The sequence below is a fragment of the Carcharhinus amblyrhynchos genome, chromosome 10 (genome assembly GCF_965287045.1).
Source record: "Carcharhinus amblyrhynchos chromosome 10, sCarAmb.v2.hapA, whole genome shotgun sequence".
Lineage (NCBI taxonomy): Eukaryota > Metazoa > Chordata > Chondrichthyes > Carcharhiniformes > Carcharhinidae > Carcharhinus > Carcharhinus amblyrhynchos.
Window position 1 is genome coordinate 62,304,669 of NC_137333.1, and position 22,433 is coordinate 62,327,101.

The following is a 22,433-nucleotide window of genomic DNA, read 5'->3' on the forward strand; positions in this document are numbered from 1 at the left end:
CGCCACAAGCTTTCGGCGCACTGCTCCTTCGTCAGGTGAATGGGGAGTTCTGATTACTGACAGGGCATATAAAAACACACATTCAGTTTCCAGAGTATTGATTAGAATGTGAGTCTTTACCGCTAATCAAGTCTTAAAGGTGCAGACAATGTGAGCGGAGATAACAGTCAGCAACGTTGTCACAGTCAGTCTGATGATGATGAGCCCACTGGGGTTCACAGACCCTCAGCAGAAGCGCATGCCCAGTTCGTCACTTGCCGCTGGTCAGGGTAATGCGCATGCGCATCAGGTCCGGCGTGGCCTGTTGCCGAAGCTGTTGTTCATTGCGCCGCGCTGTCCTCCTCCTGATTAAAGTCAAGTAATAACGGCTCATTTTTTTAAAAAAAACACATTATCCCTGGATATACATCTAAATATGATTTTTTTTCATCGTCTTCGTGTACTACAATTTTACTTTTGCGTCAGGCAGGTTTTGGAGTTGAAAGGTTATGTGTCCCGCATGCGCACTGAGGTTCCTTGCCGAGCGCAGCAATGGCGGCGAGCAGTGGGAGGCTGGTTGGGGTTCTGCGGAGCTGTGGCGGCTGTGCGCTGGGGTCGAATATTCCTGTTTATGTCAGGAGGTCTTCAGTGAGTGTTGGGTTTTAGTTCGTAGCTCGGGAATTTAGATCTTGTTGATTTTCGCGGAAAAGAAGAAGTCTAAAGTCGGGTTTTGGTCTTTGGGGTTGATGCTGCTTCATTTCAGCAGCTCTAGGACCTTCTCAAACAAATATGGAAAGTGCTGGAAAATCTCAGCCGTTTTGGCAGCATCTATGGAGAGGGAATAGAGCCAGCGTTTTGAGTCTGGATGACTCTTCGTTTAGAACCTCTGATGCTTTCATAGGACTGGCTGTATTGTAGTTCTTTCACCTTAAATTGGAAGTTCATGGGGACTCGGGCCTCAATTCATAGATTTGAACACAAGTACAGAGGGAATGCTGCACTGTCGAATATGAAGTCTTTGAGGATGAGATGGTAAATCATAATCATCTTTACAGCTTTTTGGACTGAACATTGAGTTCAACAACATCAGAGTGTGGATGTTTTCCTCCAGTTCCACTCCAATTCCATTTTGCTTACTCTTTGTGTTATTCTTTCATTTTTATTATATACTCTTTCTATTTTTCCATTCCTAAAATCTTACTTTCCATCTTATTTCCCCCCCCCTCAAAAAGGGCTATCTGCCACATTGCTCTGCACCTTTGTTCTAGCATTTATACATTCTGATCTTTTAATGGATTGCCATCAGCACCATTCCTAGCCTTTATCTGCACCATTCACATTTCCTTTGTCTTTTTGTCTACGCCATCCCTATTAATTATCGACACAGTGTGCCCCCCCCGCAGTGTAAATCTCCTATTTTTGTCTTCAGCTCTGGTGAAGGGTGATCTTGACTCAACATTGGGTGCAACCTTACTGGCCATTCATTGCCATGCTCCTGCTGCAGTCAAGTTGGAGAATTTGGTATCCAACCAAATCTCCATTCGTTGTGGCAGGATGTATAATATTTTGGCTGTTGGCTCTATTCTCTCTCCACAGATGCCAGACCTGTTGAGATTTTCCAGCATTTTCTGTTTTTGTTTCAGATTCCAGCATCTGCAGTATTTTGCAGTGTTAAATCAAAGCCCCATCTGTCCTTTTGCAAAAGAGAATGCCATGTAAATTTTCTCAAGAAGTCATATATACTCAACGTTTGATTTCTCTCTTCACAGATGATTCCAGACCTGTAGAGTTTTTCTAGTATTTTCTGCTTTTATTTCAAATTTCCCTGGTGTCCCAATTAACACTAAAAGGTCATAGTGCAAGGGTAACACAGTGGCATGGATAATAGATTGGCAAACAAACAGGAAATGGAGTTGACATTAATGGATCTATTTTGTGACAAGTGGTGTGCCAGAGGGATCAGTGCTAGGGCCTCAACCTTTTACAATGTATATAAATAACTTGGATGAAGGGACTGAAGTTATGGCTGCTAAATTTGCTGATGGCACAAAAATGGGTAGCAAAGTAAATTGAGTGGGAGATCTGGCAAATGGAGTATAATGTGGGCAAATGTGAAACACTCTATTTTGACAGGAAGAGTAAAAAGTAAGTTTACCTAAATGGTGTGAGATTGTCAAGGCCTGAGATGGTTGTGGGAGGGTGGGTTGGAATATCTGGGTGTCACAGTGTATGAATCTTTAAAGGCAAGCATAAAGGTACAGCAAGTAACTGGAAAGCTAATAAAATGTTATTGTTCATCATGAGGGGAGTTGATTTACAAAACTAGGGAGATTATGCTTCAGTTGTTCAGGGCACTGATCTATGTGGAGTATTGTATACAGTTAAATGTAAATGCATTAAAACAGTTCAGAGATGATTTACCAGGAATGGGCAGGTTGCCTTTTGAAGAAAGGTTGGACAGATTAGGTTTGTGCCCCTTGGAATTTAGAGGTGACTTGATTGAAACCTTGAAGATCCTGAGGGGCCTTTGAATATTTTTAAAGCAAAGCTCAATAATTCTTGATTAACGAGTGTGTTATTGGGGTAGGAATGGGGGTTGTGGTTACAGTCAGATTAGCCATGATCTACTTGAATGGGGCAAGCTCGAGGGGCTCAGTGGCCTGCTCCTAATTCATATGTTTGTTAACTTAATGGTCATTTAATTGCTGCTTGTAGGTTCTCGCTGTTGTTTCCCTACACGACACAGTTTTTTTAAAGTACTTCCGCTCTTCATTGAACCAGCCTGTGCAACTTCAACACCTCTACTGTCACTCTGTGTTCCCTCAAGGATTAATTTTGCTAGACCTTTGTGATATCTGAAAACCGGTATCTCCTATCTGCATAATGAGACCTTGTTCTATCTCTAAAATCTCCGATTCCCCTTTCCTCTCAGTAATATTTGTGTTCAGTATCTTTGTTACCAGTAAGGTGCCTATGCATCAATGTCTGTCTTCTATTCACCTACAGTATATTGAAGGGATTTGAGTGACCTTGGGAAGACAATATTTATTGCCCATCCTCAGCTGGTGTTAAAGCCATGCCAGGTAGTACTATACTGTGTAGGAAAGAGGTGGTGCTTTCCTGAAGGATGTTAGTGGAAAAATTAGAAATTTAGTGAGAATCTGACAGTCATTTTTAGAAGTTCATTTACAGGATTTACAGTGTGTCACTGACTAGACCAGCATTTATTATCCATCCCTAGTTACCCTTGAGAAGGTGGTGATGAGCTGCCTTCTTGAACCACTGTAGTCCTTGAAGTGTAGATACACCCATGATGCTGTTACGGAGGGAGACTTTAAGTGAGTCCTGAATGGAATTCAGGAGTTCAGTGTTGACTGTATGAAAATAAAATGTGGGGAACAAGAAAGGAAAACAAATAACAAGTTCAGTAAACTTTCTGAAAATTACAGAATGAGTAGCAACTTTAAAATTTGTATAGATCTTCTTATCTGACAGCTAAAAATGGAGGTAAACCATCTGTAATTGTGAGATGAGTATGACTGTACTTGAAATCTTGTGTGCCAGAACTAGATGAATCCCTGCCAAGCTTTTCCAGTACAGCTTCAACACTGGCATGTATCCAACAATATTGAAAATTGTCCAGTCCTGTCCAGAAAAATGAGACAAATCCAATCTGGCCAATTATTGCTCCATCAACCTTCTCTCACTTTGACAATGCCATGGAATGGTACATATTTGCCAATAACCTGCTTACTGATGCTCAATTTGGGGTATTGGCTCCAGATCTCAAACTCCATTCAAGCATGGGCAAAAGAGCTTCAAAGGGAGGTGTGCCTGACTGCCCTTGGAACCAAGGCAGCATTTGATCGAGTGTGGCATCAAGGAGTCTTAGTAATATTTGTAATTAGTGAAAATGTGGGAAAATATCCCAATGGTTGGAATCATGCCAAGCATAAGGGAAAATTTGTGGTTATTGGAAGCCAATCAACTCCGTTCCTGGACTTCAGTGCCATAGCTCTTCAGGGTAGTATCCTAGGCTTTACCCTCTTCAGCTTTTCTCGAGAATGTCAAAAATAAGGATGTTCACTGCTCATTACAGCAGTTGCAAATGCTACTGAACAGTTGCAATGAAATAGTTCATACATCATGAAGCAAGACCTGGACAACATTCAAGCTTGGTCTGGTTGCCAAGTATCATTTGTGCTCCACGAGTGTCGGGCAATGACCATCTCCAACAAGAGAGAGTCTAACCATGTCCTTTCATTTGGCATTACTATTGTCTGCTGTTGAGGACTTCTTGCATCTTGCTGGTTGTGAAAATGAAAAAGGCAGCAGCGACAAGCTGATTCCAGTCATTGTTGACACGTCACTGAAGTTTGACTGTCAACCTTTCAGACCTTGTGGATAATGATGGTACTCAAAAGATCTCCACATTAAACAAAGTTATGCATAGGAACTTTTGCCAAGTCCTCTGGCAGTGGAGAATTGGCAATGGGGCAGGGCTGTGAACTGGGGAGTCCCTGGCAATAGATGCATGGAGGTGTTTGGTCACCTGTGTTGGAATAGAGTTTGGGCAGCAGCATCTGTGATTAAGCAGTCCTCCAGAGGATACCCTCTGCTCAACCCAAATGGGGAGGGGACACCTACTACTTAAAACTGGGCGTCCAACTCTCCCCTGGCTGAGGAACCCTATGGAATCAATATCTTTGTGGTCAAAGAAAAACATTTTGAATTTTTGGGTAATCTTGAATAAAGACCTGGAAAGAAAAACTGCAATCCTATCATGTGAGCTTTCAGGACTCCAAATTGACATCATGCTCAGTGAGACCCAGCATCCTGGACTGGGTCAGCTGAAGGAACAAGCAGGGGGATGCACCTTCTATGGTGAAGGAAAGGCTGACAGCAACCCTCCTGTCAATAGAGTTGATTCTGCCACATTGAATTGGACTTTCAGTGCACTGCCAGAATTCCTCGGTTGTAAAAAGAATCATGACACTTCACCAACACTCAGCTGTAACCAAGATGTCAATGTTGTCAGTGCTTAAGTTCCAACCTTTGACTCAGACGAAGGTGTTAAGGGAAAATTTCTCCCCTAATCTTGTTGAAGCCCTGGCTGCCATCCCAAAAGAAAAGATCATGCATCTGGTGGACTTTAATGCCAGGGTTGGCTGTGACTTTGATGTCTGGAGCAGAACTAATGGAAATAAAACGTGGTGGGAAAAGCTAATACAAATGATGTCCCCCTGACAAAGTATGCTCATTGTGGCCTGATTATAGCAAACATCTGCTTCTGCCAGCAGGACAAATTCGAAAGTACATGGAGGCATTCGCGATCAAAGCATTAGCACTCTGAGCTTGTGTCACTGTTAGGATAAAAGACCTAAGTGATGTCTGTATCACTTGCTCCATGTGGAGGACTCATGCTTTCTAGACAGATCATCGACTTGTTTGATAGGTGTGGAACTTCACCCAACAACAAAATATTGCAAGGTCCAAAAACCTAGGATGAAGAAGATAAATGTCAGTTTAAAGCAGTTTAAAGAATTCCGAGTGCAGCTTGTAACCATTCTGAAAAATCTCAACATGCCCAACCTCCAGAACAGTGGGATCGGATAAAGTCGGCTGAAATCTACTGCTGTGACCAGGCCACTGAGTTTCAGTATCATTGTCACTATGGTTCAGTACAAATACTGAAAAATGTAGCCACTAGAACAAAAAGAAGCAACCTGCATTGTCTGTCAGAACGGTCTAAGTTGCACATCAAGAAGTGTGTTTGCATATTCTTCTCGTGTCTGCATGGGTTTCTTCTGGGTGATCCGGCTTCCACCTATAGTTCAAAGATGTGCAGGTTAAATGAATTGGCCATGCTAAATTACCTCTTGATCTCCAAAAATGTGTAGGTTAGGTGAATTAGAAATGGTTAAAAAATGTGTGGCGTTACAGGAATAGGGCAGGGGGGGGTGGCCTGGCTAAAATGCTATTTTGGAGGGTCAGTGCAGACTCAATGGGCGGAATGGCTTCCTTCTGCACTGTAGAGGCTCTATTACAATAATTGATGCCCAAAACAAATCCATAAGATAAAGGACAAGAGGAGGGCAACAGTCTTAAGAGTTCCAACAATATGCTGGCCAACATGATGTAAAGTTTTTGTTTGAAGCTGCTGAAACCATCTATAGGCCAAGGCCAAATGTGCAAAATCCCCATCATTCACGGGGTGATATTATTGCTCTTATGTGGATGAGTGTGGCACCAACAATCTAGAAGCTGAACAATATCCAGGACATGTCAGCCTGCTTGTCCTCACTTTAAATACTTCCTCCACTGGCATATGTGTACCATCTACATGATGCATTGCGGCAAGGTTGTAAAAAGATTATTTATTAGTCATAAGTAAGGCTTGCATTAACACTGCAGTGAAGTTACTGTGAAATTCCTCTAGTTGCCACACTCCGGCCCCTGTTCGGGTCAGTGCACCTAACCAGCATGTCTTTCAGACTATGGGAGGAAGCCAGAGTACAGGGAGGAAACCCATGCAGACATGGGGAGAACATGCAAATTCCACACAGACAGCAACCCAAGCCAGGAATTGAACCCGGTTCCCTGGCGCTGTGAGGCAGCAGTGATAACCACTGTGTCATCGTGCTGCCTTGGTAACTTGCCAAGACTGCTTGTAACAGCACTTATCACCTAGAAGATCGGGGTAGCAGATGCATAGGAATACCGCCACATGGAAATTCCACTCCAAGTCTCTCATCATCCTGACTTGCAGGTTTATTTCTGTTCTTTCAATGGGTCTTAATCCTTGAACTCCTTGCCTTACAGCATTGTGAAATAGCCTGCACCACGTTGACTGAGTGCAACGATTAGAGGGGACTCACCACCATATCCTCTTGGGCAAACAGTAAATGCTGATCTTGCTAGGCGCTGATCTCATGAACGAGTTTAAAGAAAATATTCTTATGCTCTGGGGATGCTTCAAACAAAATTTAGCACCAAGCCACTGAGATATTTGGATAGGTGACCTAAATCTCGGTCAACAACGCAGTTTTTAGAGGGAGTCTAGAGGAGAGGCAATGGTGAAGCAATGAAAATTGGAGATGTATTACGATCTCATGGTTATGGGCCTGCAGGAAGTTACTGAGACAGGGTAGTGTGAGGTCATGGAGGGATTTGAAAACAAGGGTGAGGTATTGAGGAGTTGCTGAATTGCAGACCTAATAAAGGAGTGCATGGGTGATGAGTGAACGGCTTGTGAGTGTGAATACAGGCAGCAGCTCAATGTTGTATGAGTTGAAGGCCTTTTGGCTAAGATGAAGTTTAAATCAAGCCCAGGAGGGGGTGCAGTGCCTCATCCTGCCAGCTTGGATCTTAGAACAAAGAACAACCCAGCACGGGAAACAGGCCCTTCGGCCCAACGGGCCTGCGCCGCCGCATCACCCTACACCTATTCTACCCTGCATGTCTACGAATGGAACCCCTAACTTAGCCAGATTCAGGGGAGAATAGTGTCAATTTGGTAAAACCAATCAGCCTAAGAGCACATCTTTGGGGTGTGGGAGGAAACTGGAGCGCCCGGAGGAAACCCACGCAACCGCAGGGAGAATGCGCAAACTCCCACAGACACAGGCCCAAATCCATGTATCTGCACAGCTAGCAGTGCTAGTCACTGAGTTGTTGCGGCGCCCGTCTACCGGTCCAGGATCAAGCACACACACCGACACGAAGTACTAGGCCACTCCCGGAACTTCCAAGAGCAGCCCACGCACGACCCACCGTGTGCATGCCCCTCGATTGACACGAGAGCCTGATTGTTTGATCAAACTCAAGAAGGGGTGCAAGGACTTGTGTTGTCAGCTTGGATCTGGTTTGTCCCTAATGTGAGGACCATGATCGGACTTAATTTGAATTGAGGTTTTCTTGATTTGGAAATAAAGTACCGAAAGGTACCAAAAAAGGTTTATGGAGGATGTAAGATTGTGGGGAGTGGGGTGGTTGGCAACCAGAAAATTGCCAATCACAGTTTGCCTCTTAATTCATATCTAATTTGTATTAATTATGAATTTTAGCATTATTTAGTATTTGCTTTGTTTAATTTTTGTGTGGGATTTTGTGTTCTCATTCTTTTTGTAAATAACTGGGATTTCTTCACTGACTATTGCTGTAAATGGTTCGGATAGATGGAGATTGTTGTATAAGAGTAATGTCTCTGGGTTAGTAATCCAGAGGCCCAAGCACTGGTTCACAAATGGAATTTAAATGCAATTAGTAAAACCTGGAATTGAAATCTAGCCTCTAAGGTGATCGTGAAATATGTAAGGTCATGGAATGTCGTCTCTTTACCTGGCCTACATGTGACTCCGGTCTATCAGTAATGTGGTTGACTCTTATGTGTCCTTTGAAAAAGCCTGGCAAACTAAGGAAGGGCAACAAATGCTGGCCTTGCCAGTGGCATCCACATTCAATGAAAGAATAAATTAAGTAAAGGCTGATGTTTTGGGGATTTTTCGTTTAATGTTGAGTACTCCTAATTGAAATTACTTGAAGAAGAACTTAGTAAGAAAAAGTAATATCATCTGTTCATAGTGAAGTACTTAACATTGCAACAGAAAATACAGGAAAATCTCAGCAGGTCTGACAGCTGTCCACAGATGCTGTCAGACCTACTGACGTTTTCCAGCATTTTCTGCTTTCGTTTCAGATTCCAGCATTTGCAATAATTTAACACAATTGATGTACATGCAGCAAGGTCATAACATGAATTAGGAGCAGGCGTAATCCATTTGGCCCCTCAAGTCTGCTCTGCTGCTCAATAAGATCATGGCTGTTCTGATGGTGCCCTTAACACCACTTTCAGCCCACCCTGATACTTTTTGATTCCTTTGTTAGTCAAGAATCTATCTACCTCTACCATAATATTTAATGACCCTGCCTCCACGCCTGTCTGAGGAAGACAGTATTACAGACACGTGACTTTCTGAAAGCTTTTCTTCTGATCTCCATCTTAAATGGGCAGACCTTTATTTTCCAACACTGTTCCTGAGTGCTGGTCTTTCCCAGAATGGGAAATATACTCTCAGCATCCACTATCATGTCCCCTGAGGATCTTTTATATTTTAATAGGATCATCTCTGAACGCCATTGGGTATGGGCCCAACCTTTCCTCAATAAGATAACATCTTGATCCCAGGTACCAGTTAAGTGAACCTTCTCTGGACTACTTCTAATGCAGTTCTGTCCTTTCTTAATTAAGGAAACCAGAACTATACATCAGGAGTCTAGATGTGGTCTTATCAATGCCCTGTACAACAGCAGGGAAACATCCCTACTTATATCTTCCGTTCTCCTTGCGGTAGACAACAACATTGTTTGCTTTCCTAATCACTTGCTGTATGTGCATACTAACTTTGATTCATGCACCAGCTCGTTCAGATCCCTCTGTGCAATGGAGTTCTCTCTCCTTTTAGGCAATATGCTGATTTTCTGTTCTTTTGCCAAAGGGGGGAATTCTCTTTTCCCCACATTATACCCTATCTGCCAAAATCTTTGCACATTCATTTAACCTACCTATATATCTTTGCTGTTTCCTTGTGTTCTGTTCACAACTTATTTTCTTACCTTTGTGTCATCAACAAATTAGCAACCATACGTTCAGTCCCTTCATTTAAATTATTAACATAAATTGTAAACCATTGAGGTCCTAGCAGTGATCCCTGTGACACTCCACTCATTGCATGTTTCCGACCCAATAATGATCCATTTATGCCTACTTTTTCCTGTTAGCTAACCTATCCTCTATGCATGCTAATGTACTGTCCCCTACACCATGAGCTCTTATTTGTGTTGTGACCCTGAATTTGACACCTTGTCAAATGTCTTCTAGAAATCTAAGTACAAGATTAATGAGCTGTTCACTTGTTTTAACCATGCTGAGGGATAAATATTGGCTCAAACACTGGGAGAACTGCCCTGCTGTTCTGTGAATAGCATCTGAGATGTCAAACCGGACTTTGGTTTAACATCTCAACCAAAATGCACACTACCCGTCAATGCAACTCTCCCTACTTACAGGCTTGAATTGGCACTGATACAGGAGTGTTGTCACTGAGCCATGGCTGGATACCTAACAGAAAAGCAACTCTTCTATGTGAAATATATAAACTGAAAAGAAGATTTCAAATGCTATTTTTAGAAATCTGTAAATTTAGACTTTGCACGGTTATATCATTACATTGTTATATTACATAACAGCCTATGTGAGCTGATCTTTGTAAACTGTATGGTGCATGTGCTGTATTTCTTGAAAAAGTAACAATAGGACTAAAAATGTTTGGAAAATTACAGGATATTTGGAATAAATAGTAGCTAGCACTGACTTGATCAAAAAGACCTCAATGTTTTCCTTTTATATCCTTCATAGTACTCTTCTAGAGAATGTACTAAACACTGTCATTTAAAAAAAAAATCATTGACCCTAGAACCACTGGCTGTGAATCTGCCTGGTGTTTTTATTATTAGTAAATTTTTATGCTCATGAAAGTAAGAGCTGTCTGAGGAGGGAATAGAACATTTATTTTGCATTTAGGCATCTACTATTAATCAACCACAAACAGAGTAAATTGTAGTATAGAATCCCTAGAGTGCAGAAGGAGGCCATTTAGCCCGTTGGGTCTCCACCGACAATAATTCCACACAGGCTCTATCCCACATATTTGCCTGCTGATCCCTCTAACCTACACATCCTGGGACACTAAGGGGCAATTTAGTATGGTCAATAAACCTAACCCACACATCTTTGGACAGTGGGAAGAAACTGCGCAGACGTGGGGAGAACGTGCAAACTCCACACAGACAGTGACCCAAGCCAGGAATCAAACCCAGGTCCCTGGCATTGTGAGGCAGCAGTGCTAACCACCGTGCCACCCCCTCTGCATACTCATTCATCAGGGCTTCCTTAGTCAGTAGGACAGTTTTCTAGACTATGTCCTACTACTTGAATATGAAATTTCAAGTTCCCACATTCACATCTTTGGGATTCAAGACTAGAGTTTTAGGTTTTACTGAATTGTGCAAAGTTTTGTGCTCAAGGATGGGAGAATGTTCAAACTCATTTTTTGAGGGACTTTGTCAATGTGTTATGCAAGGGAACCTAAAAAGGCTACCTTGCTCTATTTGGGTGGAATTAATGTTTTTAATTGGAAATCTGAATTGTTAGTATGTAAAGACAATCCGCTATGCTGGATCATAAGCTTAAAGGTCATTTTTTTTTGTTTTATTCTAGCTAATGAGGTCAATCTGCAGCAGCTCCTCTTTACATAAGAAGAGTATGGCAGCTACAGTCCATGCAAAATACACTGAAGAATTCATAAAACAGCAGATTGAAGAGTTCAATATTGGAAAAAGGCATCTGGCTAACATGATGGGTGAGGATTCAGAAACAATTAGCCAAGAGGATATTGATGTAAGTTGGTCTCTTTTACTTTAGCTACAAATTGCACATTTTCATTCTCTTTCCCACCAGGTATTTAACTTTGAACTTTCAGCTAGGGATCAAGTTGTAGCCTTGCTTAGTGTGGTTGTTGAGGTGCATTTGTATTGGAATTGTATAAAGACAAGACCATATCAGAAGCATTTTAAAGAAGAACACAGATGAAATAGGTCAATGCATAGTATTTTAGAGCTCAGGGATAGGGTATTTGGTCCAACAGATTTGTTTTTATTGATTTGTGGGCTATGCGCATCATTGGAAAAACCAACATTTGCCCATCCCTAATTGTCCTTGAGAAGGTTGTGATGAGCTGCATACTTGAACTGCTGCAGTCTGTGAGATGTTGGTACACACACTGTGTCATTAAGAAGGGTGTTCCAGGTTCTTGATTCAACAACAGTGAAGGAAAGATGATAGTTACAGGTCAAGTTCGCAGCTGGCAAGGAGGGTAGCTTGCAGATGGTGGTTTTCCCATGCATTTGCTGCCCTTGTCTTTTCAGCAGTACAGGTAATTTGTTTGGAAGGTGCTCCCAAAGAAGCCTTGCACTGTGCCAGTGGTGAAGGGAATGAAAGTTTAAACTGATGGACAAGGTGCTAATCAAGTGGGCTGCTTTGTCCTTTGTCAAGCTGCACTCATCCAGGCAAGTGGAGGGTATTCCATCATTAGTCCTGATGTGCACCTTGTAGATGGTAATCAGGTTTTGGAGGGAATGAGTTAGCTGCTAATTTATGCAGGTGTTTTTGCTGTGCGTGATCATCGTCTCATTTCAAGGAAGGTTAGCCTGTTGCATCCTAGAAAGTAAATTTTCTGAACCTACTATTGCTTTGCCTCAGTTAATATTTTACAGATTTACCCAAACATCAAGAATCTAGAGAAAATTGGGTTAAGGGTAAGGTGTGAGCAGTGAAGGAAGATATTAGCTTGGTGGACAGTTAAATGAATGGTCTTGATCTTTGTGATGAAAGTCCATGAACTCCCTGCACTTGATGGAGCTGAAGGTGAAAGGGGCAGGAAAGAAAATTTTTAAGAAAGTGGTGGGTGGTGCAGAAGAGGGTAGGTGGTTAAGTTTGTTCCCCAAAATACTCTGGGATTCTTTGGCCAAATAAGAAGTGTAATGGCACTTGTTGTAGTCTAGCTGAATGTTGTGATAGAAGACTAAACCAGCTGTAGATAACACGCTGTTGTGCCTGTGCCCCTTTGACCTTTGGGGAGCAAAGTTAGAGGACATACCAGGGCAACTGATGAGAATGAGAGCGGGTACCCTTTCTGGGGGTACAAAGGCATCAAAGCGTGAAGTAGAGGGACAGACTTGTGTTGAATAAAGGGCCACAAGCTAGATAATTAGGAGCTGGAAAGTGTTGTAATTTATTTGGGAATGTGTATTTTTCTGGGATTGATCCAGAAGGAAATAGAGTTGGAAGGAAGTTGGTGAGAGATACAAGGAAGTGATTGGAGGTAGACTTAAAGATTAGTTACGAAAATAGGGGAGAATTTTGTATTGGGATAAATGTACAGAGCACAGAAGGCAATGAATACAGAGGGCAAGGGGAGCTGAACTGGAGAGTGAAGTTAATGAAGATAAAGAGTCACAGTGCAGAAGGAGGCAAAGAGAAAAGATATCCCATGCCAAGGAGGTAGGTATGACTCAGATCTCCTCTTTGCTGCCTTCTCTTCAAGGAGAATAGTCCCGACCTCTCCAATCTATCCCCATCACTGAAGATCTCATCCTGGATCCCTGGAATCATTCTTGTAAACGTCTTCTGCACTCTTGTTCATGTTCCTGTTGTGTGACGCCCAGAACTGTACGTACTATTCCAGCTGAGATCTAACTTGTGTCTTGCTTAGCATACATTTAGCTCATATTTGTTCAGTAATTTGCACCTGCAGCAATCTGTTGAATTTGTTTTATAGCATGTGGCTGATAATTCACAAATTATTCAATTTTTAGTTCTTTTCCTATTGATGTAGACCTGTAGCTAGTGAAGAATGATCAGTATATTGTTACGAACCTTGGCTAGATTATGAAGTGAGGGGACATGTGGTTAGAGTTCGGTAATGTAGTTAATGGTTGAGATTAAAAATATCTGTCTTTGGAGTAAAGACACAAGACTCCACAGGTTTTGAACAAACACAAACTTGACTCTGCAAAGTTAGAAAAGTAAAACAACCTGCAAATATATATACTTTAATGGCATATAACCATCATTCTGGTACCTAAGAAAAATCAAGCAGCGTGCCTTAATGACTGTCGGCTGGTGGCTCTGACATCCATCATTATGAAGTACTTTGAAAAGTTAGTCAGGGCACGCATCAATTCCAGACTACCTGGATCTACTAAAGTTTTACTACAGCCATTATAGGTGCACAGCAGATGCCATTTCCCTGCCCCTGCATTCAACCCTGGAATAGCTAGATAACAAGGACACCTATGTCATACTCCTATTTATTGAGTACAGCTCTGCCTTCAACACTATTATTCCGACAAAATTCTTCTCCAAACTCTATGGCGTGGGCCTTGGCACCTCCCACTGCGACTGGGTCCTGAACTTCCTAACTCTCAGACCACAATCAGTAAGGATAGCCAACAACACCGCCTCCATGATCATCCTCAACACCGGTGCCCCACAAGGCTGTGTTCTCAGCCCCCTACTATACTCATTATACACCTATGATTGTGCAGCCAAATTCCCCTCCAATTTGATTTTCAAGTTTGCTGACGACACCACCACAGTGGGTCAGATCTCAGACAATGACAAGACAGAGTACAGGAATGAGATAGAGAATCTGGTGAACTGGTGCAGCAACAATAATCTCTCCCTCAATGTCAACAAAATAAAGGAGATTGTCATCAACTTCAGGAAACATAAAGGAGAACATGTCCCTGTCTACATCAATGGGGATGAAGTAGAAAGGGTTGAGAGCTTCAAGTTTTTAGGTGTCCAGATCACCAACAACCTATTGTGGTCCCCATATGCCAACACTATAGTTAAGAAAGCCCACCAATGCCTCTACTTTCTCAGAAGATTAAGGAAATTTGGCATAAGAACATAAGAAATAGGAGCAGGAGTAGGCCATCTGGCCCCTCGAGCCTGCCCCGCCATTCAATAAGATCATGGCTGATCTGTCGTGGCTCAGTTCCACATTCCCGCCCTCTCCCCATAACCCTTAATCCCCTCTCTTATCAAAAACCCATCAACCCGCTTCTTAAAAATATTTAGCGAGGTAGCCTCCACCACTTCAACAGGCAGAGAATTCCAGAGATTTACCACCCTTTGAGTGAAGAAGTTCTTCCTCAACTCCGTTCTAAACCGCCCCCCCCCCCCCCCCCCCCCCCCCCTTATCTTGAGGCTGTGCCCCCTAGTCCTACTGTCCTTTCTGAGCGGGAAGAGTCTCTCCACCTCTATCCTATCCATCCCATTCATCATCTTATACGTCTCAATGAGATCTCCCCTCGTTCTTCTAAACTCTAACGAGTACAAGCCTAGTTATAACTCTCTCCAACTTTTACAGATGCACTATAGAAAGCATTCTTTCTGGCTGTGTAATAGCTTGGTATGATGCCTGCTCTGCCCAAGACCACAAGGAACTACAAAAGATTGTAAATATAGCTCAGCCCATCACCCAAACCAGCCTCCCATCCATTGACTCTGTCTACACTTCCTGTTGCCTCGGCAAAGCAGCCAGCATACTTAAGGACCCCATGCACCCCGGACGTGCTCTTTTCCACCTTCTTCCGTTGGGAAAAAGATACAAAAATCTGAGGTCACGTACCAATCGACTCAAAAACAGCTTCTTCTCAGCTGCTCACAGACTTTTGAATGGACTTGCTTTGCATTAAGTTGATCTTTCTCTACATCCTAGCTATGAATGTGACACTACATTCTGCATGCTCTTGTTTCCTTCCCTATGAAAAGCATGTTTTGTCTGTATAGCATGCAAGAAACAGTACTTTTCACTGTATGTTAATACATGTGACAATAATAAATGAAATCAAATTATGTATAATATGTACATTCTCTCTGACATTCAGAATGAACATGATGCACAAATGAATTATTAGACAAAATGTAGTGCACATCAAATGGCAGGTGCAGCCAAGACATCTCACGGATTTCTCAGTAACACCCAGATGTTAGTATTCACTGAATTATGCAATTTCTTTAAAAACTCTTGTCTCCCTTTTGAGGAATTTCCAGTCTTAATTTCGAAGTTCTAGCATCTGAACTTCCTCCAAAAATTGCTCCAATTCAGACTGCCTTCACTGCTCCCTTCCAGGATTTGCCCCTCAGGACTTCTTCCAAGCCCTGACTGCATGGTGACTGCTTACTACAACACCTCTCTTGTGATGAGCCTCTTTTCCCTGTGTCTGAATACATCCTGTCACGTCAGATTTCTTGAGCCTCAACTCTTGGTTGCATTGAAGTATTAATGGATCCTAAAGTTGCTTCTTAACTGAACTCTCTCAGCAGCATGGAACAAATGTGTGCCTGAGTTCCAAATGCAGTTACCAATGGCTCCCAAGCCTAACTTTAGCTGCATGGAGCTAGTCACCACCTTCACCTGCTTATGGGTTAACTAACTGATTAAAATTGATTGGTCCCCTCAGATCAGTTCAAGGGTCAATCAACACACTTCCAATGGGTTTGTGCTACTAGGCAGGAACTACTGTAATAGCATTGGAACATGTACCTTAAATTTTACAATCTCCACAGAGACTAAGATCATTGAATTTCAACATAATGCAATGTAATATGTTCATTTGGGAAATTAAAATGGGCAGGAAGTAATCTTGTATGTTGTTATTAAACGCAAATCACTAAGTGGGACGTAGAAATATTGCAGATGTTCTGGTAATATTTGATACCCAGTTTGTTTTTTAAAGTTCTTTCTGAAGCTGTACTTACCAACTGTAGAAAATACGCGACAAATTGCGTCCTGCTCTGAACTTGTGTCTGAATGTTAACTTGTCCCATCTTTCCAGTTGATGTTCTGTGACTTGCCAGGATGTTCTGTGACTTGCCAGCATTTTCTGTTTTTGTTTGATACTCTGGATCTGCATTTGTAATAATGCTAGAGGTGAGCCTTGGATTATGATTCTATGTACTTAGATGTTTGTTGAATGGACCAAGCTCTGTTTTGTCTGATAGGAAGAGCTGAGCCCAAGGGATGGGCAACTTCACCCCTTGGCAGGAGGATAGTTGGCAAATACAGTAGCTGCATGTTTCACTTCATTGTAAAACAAGCATATCTGAACAATGCTCAACTGAATTTTTTAAATTAACACAAAATTGTATTAGTATTGGGTTATAATGTGTCATTATGTTTCTCAGAACAAATACATCCAAAGATTGAATTAGTAAGTTTATTTTTGAATTAGTTGATGAAATTGTTGTTTATCATTATTTGCATGCAAAGTCAGTATGGGCCTTAAGTGAATCTTGTGGACTGAGGTTTGCACAATACCTTCTTTACTACAATAAACAAATATTAAGGAGAAAAAAGGGACATTTTAGAAAGTAATGTCTGGAAAGCATGCTCCCACCCGCAAGTTTAATATTGTCATGCACTCTACTGCATTGGTCTCCAGCTTCACTTTCCACAACTTTAGTGTGCTACTACTAATCCATTCCACTACCACTAATTCATTACAGTAACTCAAATTTCATCACTGGAGTGAGTGACTGATGGGACAGCTTCTTGGAACAAAGACAATTCCTGCTTTTTGAACAGTGCTTCTAGCAGTACTATTTATCCATCTAATTTTTATTACTAGGCTATAAATTTAAAGGGTTTGCTTTAACATTTAATACTTCAACACAAATAGGTATTCTATGCTGCAGTAGAAGATGTTTTAACAAGTATTTTCAAAATGAGAAAAGAATTTGAAGATGCTAATCAGAACCACTCTATTGAACTTGTCTTTAAATAAACTGGTATGCTTTTTTTCTAATTGATTTACTTTGCCTATTTCATCCATTATACAATTATTCATGATATATTATGATTTCTACTCATTTATAATAAATAAAGTTGTTAAGACAAGCGTGTCTAAGTGAAATTGACAACTAACATTAAGTGCCAGATGTTGATTATGGAACTCCAAGAATATGCTGAGAACAGTTTAAATAAATTAGCACCTGCACATTAGCTGGTCTTGCTATTAATTTATAAGCGAATCAGTAGAAATGACATTTGGTTGAGTCATTGATTAAGTAAATAGCTGCATTTTCACTACCCAGGCAGAATAACTAATTAATAGAGATGGCCAACATGACCTGCTGCTTTCCTCAAGTCAATGATACAGTCATATTCAATTCTCTCTTGCTAGAACAGGTGAAATGGTGCCTACTTAGGCATTGTTAACTTGGCACTTGGCCTGGATTCTGCTAGCTAAATTAATCTTTAAAAATCTGATTTATAAATTCTCTCTCACTAGGACAGGTGAAACGATGCCCATGTAGTTACTGTCAACTTGGCACATGGCCTGGATTTTGCTTGCTAAATTAATTTCTAAGTAAGATTTCCAAAATGCACAAAATTTGATTAGTGCTCCTTTTGTAAGGAAGTTTCTGGTGTCAAATTATGTTTATTTAAAGAAGTACAATCTGTGCATTGTTGTGGTTGGCTGTGATAGTAGCCACATAAAGAAATCTTGTGGGCTGGCATTTCCAAATGAGTTTTAATACAAAAAATTAATATGATTCATTGGGAACGGCATTTGTAAGTTTTAGTTTACTTGTGATAACTTAAGACTTGAAAGTGCTTGATAAGATTTAAAAATTTCATAAATGTGTGAAGATTTTGTAAAGTTTTGTAAAATTAGGAAATACATAGATTAGTTTTCTTGATAATCTCTATTTTCACCATACCTATTTTTACACCAACTCTGCTGTTCACAACTCGAGTGCAGCTTGAATTCAATCTCTTGTACAACCTGAATTGAGATTTCCTGAACCATCGAGTCTTTGTTTTGGAGTCAGTTTGAGGCTTGCCACCTAATTGAAACTACCCAAATATAGAGTCAGTGCAAAACCAAAGTTACTTGGTACAAATGCCAAACTTGCAGTGTAAATGCACCATCAATGTGGTAAATATTGCTAAATACGTCATTAGCCAAAAATGCATTTGGGCTTGAATGCAAAGAATTGGTTCACACATCATAGCTTTTGTGCATGTTGCAAATGACTTGTAGTTATTTGCTGTGGCAACATGCACTTTCAGATGTCTGAAGCCTGGAGATTTGTAGCCTGGTGCTACTGATTGCGTTTATAGAAATGCCAACTTTATTTCTATCATGTGGCTGATCAGGAATCTCCCCTAATCTCACTGCCTGATATTAGCATGTTTTGTAAATTGACGATCAATTTGAGGCTTGGCTTGATAAGTGGTGATTGACATGCACAGCAAACAAGTTCCAGGCAATAGTCTTCTCCAACAAAGAATCTAACCATCTCCTCTTGACATTACTATTGCTGAATACCCTATCATCAGTGGCTTGGGCATCACCACTGACTAAATATAACTAGACCAGCTGTATAAATGCAGAGGATTCATGAACAGGGTAGAGACTGAGAACTTTTTGGCACTTAGCTCACTGTCCAACTTCCTAAAGCCTTCCTCATTGTTCCTGTGGAGCAGCACGGAGAGGCAGCGATTTGGGCAAGTGTAGAGTTCGAGTTTAAGGTAATTTTTAACTTTTTCTTTTTGTTAAAGTAGCGAGCAGTAGTAGTTTTTCTTTACCTTTTTTTAAATTAACTAGAAACCGGATGTCGTCATAAGGAGGCTTACCGGTAGTTGTAGTTTTTTTTGTCTCTCTGACCCTACAAATTGGTACAGAGAGGAAACCTGATCCTCTGCACAGATAGAGTATCCCACCCTCCCCCCTCCTCTAACTTAATAATAAGTGTATGGGAAGTTTTTTTTCCTTCCTGGAAATTGTATCAGAGATGGCAGTTCAGGCAGTACGCTGCACCTCCTGCGGTATGTATGAGGTGAGGGACACCAGTAGTGTTCCTGCTGATTATACCTGCAGGAAGTGTGCACACTTGCAACTCCTAGAGGATCGTGTTAAGGAGCTGGAGCTGGAATTGGAGGAACTCCGGATAATTCAGGAGGTTGAGGCGGACATTGACAGGAGTTACAAAGAGGTAGTCACCCCTAAAAATGATTCTTCGGTAACTGCTAGGAAGAGGGGTAAGAAGCAATCGGGGAGACAATCCCCCAGGGCTGTTCCCCTCCAAAATAAGTTTTCTGTCCTGGAGGCTACAGTTGAGGAAGAATCAACTGGAGATAGCCAAAGGGAGTAGGTCTCTGGAGGTGAGCCTGCTGTGAAGGCTCAGGTGGGTAGGGGAGGTAAAAGATTGGGCCTGGTGATTGGGGACTCCATAGTTAGGGGGACAGATAGGAGAGTCAACAGTAATGAATGGGACTCAGGGCTGGTGTGTTGCCTCCCAGGGGCTGGGGTCCGGGATGTCTCAGAGTGGGTGTTCAAGACTCTTAAGGGAGAGGGGAGTCAGCCCCAAGTCATAGTTCATGTGGGGACACATGACATAGGTAGGATAAGGGAAGGGGATATTAAACAGAAATTTATGGAGTTGGGGTGGAAACTTAGGGCCAAATCAAACAGAGTGGTTATCTCGGGACTCTTGCCTGTGCCACGGGATAGTTTAGAGAAGAACAGAGAGGGAATGTTTGAACTCGTGGCTGAGGGGATGGTGCAGGAGGGAGGGGTTCAGGTTCTTGAACAATTGGGGCTCATTCTGGGGTAGATGGGACCTCTACAAGAGAGATGGTCTACACCTGAATCAGAGGGGAACCAATATCTTGGGGGGAAAATTTGCAAAGGCTATGCAGGGGGGGTTTAAACTGATTCAGAGGGGGGGGTGGGATCCTGAGTAGCAGGGATGAGATTAAGGGGGTCATAGATGAGGACTGTAAAGCACACCATCATACATAAGAACATAAGAAATAGGAGCAGGAGTAGGCCATCTAGCCCTTCGAGCCTGCCCCGCCATTCAATAAGATCATGGCTGATCTGTCGTGGCTCAGTTCCACTTTCCCGCCCTCTCTCCATAACCCTTAATCCCCTCTCTTATCAAGAACCCATCAACCCGCTTCTTAAAAATATTTAGCGAGGCAGCCTCCACCACTTCAACGGGCAGAGAATTCCAGAGATTCACCACCCTTTGAGTGAAGAAGTTCCTCCTCAACTCCGTTCTAAACCGCCTCCCCTTTATCTTGAGGCTGTGCCCCCTAGTCCTACTGTCTTTTTTGAGCGGGAAGAGTCTCTCCACCTCTATCCTATCCATCCCATTCATCATCTTATACGTCTCAATGAGATCTCCCCTCATTCTTCTAAACTCTAACGAGTACAAGCCTAGTTTATTCAGCCTCTCCTCATAGCTCAATCCCCTCAACTCCGGTATCAGCCCAGTAAACCTCCTCTGCACTCCCTCCAGGGCCAAAATATCCTTGCGCAGGTGCGGCGCCCAAAACTGCACACAGTACTCCAGCTGCAGCCTCACCAATGCCCTATACAGCTGCAGCAAGACCTCCCTACTTTTATATTCAATCCCCCTCGCTATGAAGGCCAGCATCCCATTAGCCTTCCTGACCACCTGCTGCACCTGCAAGCTGGGTTTTTGCGACTCATGCACAAGGACCCCGAGGTCCCTCTGCACCGTCGCCTGCTGCAGTTTTTCGCCACGTAAGTAATAGTTCTTCCTACCAAAGTGGACCACCTCACACTTGCCAACATTAAATTCCATTTGCCATTTCCTGGCCCATTCGCCCAGCCTATCTAGATCCTTCTGCAGACTCTCCACACCCTCCGCACAATTTGCCTTTCCCCCAATCTTGGTGTCATCAGCAAATTTCGACACCCTGCACTCGGTTCCCTCCTCCAGATCATCTGTATAAATGGTAAATAGCTGAGGCCCCAGCACCGACCCCTGGGGCACCCCACTAGTCACCAACCGCCAATCCGAATAGCACCCATTGACCCCCACTCTCTGCCTCCTATTTGACAACCAATCCTCTATCCACGCTAACACCCTACCCCCAACTCCATGTCCCCTGACCTTCTGCAATAACCTCTTGTGAGGTACCTTGTCAAACGCCTTCTGAAAATCCAGAAAGACCACATCCACTGGCTCTCCTCTATCCACCGCCCTAGACACATCCTCATAGAACTCCAGTAAATTTGTCAGACACGACTTCCCTTTAATGAAACCGTGTTGCGTCTGCCCTATCAAGCAATTCCCTTCAAGATGCCTCGCAATTTCCTCCTTAATGACGGATTCTAACATTTTACCTACCACAGACGTTAAACTAACCGGCCTATAATTCCCCGCCTTTTGCCTGGCACCCTTCTTAAACAACGGCGTAACATTAGCCGTTTTCCAATCTTCCGGCACTTCCCCAGAATCCAGCGACGTCTGGAAAATAACCACCAAGGCATCCACTATCACCTCCGCCATTTCTTTGAGAACCCTCGGATGCATTCCATCCGGTCCTGGGGACTTGTCCACAATCAGCCCCTCCAGTCTGTCGAGCACCACCTCTCTAGTAACAGTAATGTCATCGAGACCCTCCAGTCCTACCACCTTTCCATCGCTAACACCCGGCAAATTATTCACGTCCTCCTCCGTGAAGACAGAAACAAAAAAGTTATTCAAGACCTTAGCCATATCCCCATCCCCTACCACTAGCTCCCCTTTCTCATCCTCTAAAGGACCAACGTTCACCCTAGCCAGCCTCTTCCTTTTTATATATTTATAAAAACTCTTGCTATCCTTTTTTATATTAAGTGCTAGCCCAGCTTCATAGCTTCTCCTACCCTCCTTTATCAACTTCTTTGTCAATCTTTGTTGACATTTAAACCTTTCCCAATCCTCTTCTCGCCCACTGCTCTTAGCTACTCTAAATTCCTCCGCTTTTAATTTAACACTTTCCTTCACCTCCTTCGTT

The 22,433-nt window shown here is 42.4% G+C and overlaps 1 protein-coding gene across 1 annotated transcript in view; it reads left to right on the forward strand.

The window, feature by feature from the left end:
• The first annotated feature begins 517 nt into the window (after positions 1-517).
• The window catches only part of mrps9 (mitochondrial ribosomal protein S9), a 98,136-nt gene continuing 76,220 nt past the window's right edge, over positions 518-22,433 (forward strand). The window contains exons 1-2 of the mRNA XM_080197164.1: positions 518-627; positions 11,258-11,437. Coding sequence (XP_080053290.1) covers positions 532-627; positions 11,258-11,437 — 276 coding nt within the window. The 5' untranslated portion in view covers positions 518-531. The remainder of the gene's footprint in view (positions 628-11,257; positions 11,438-22,433) is intronic.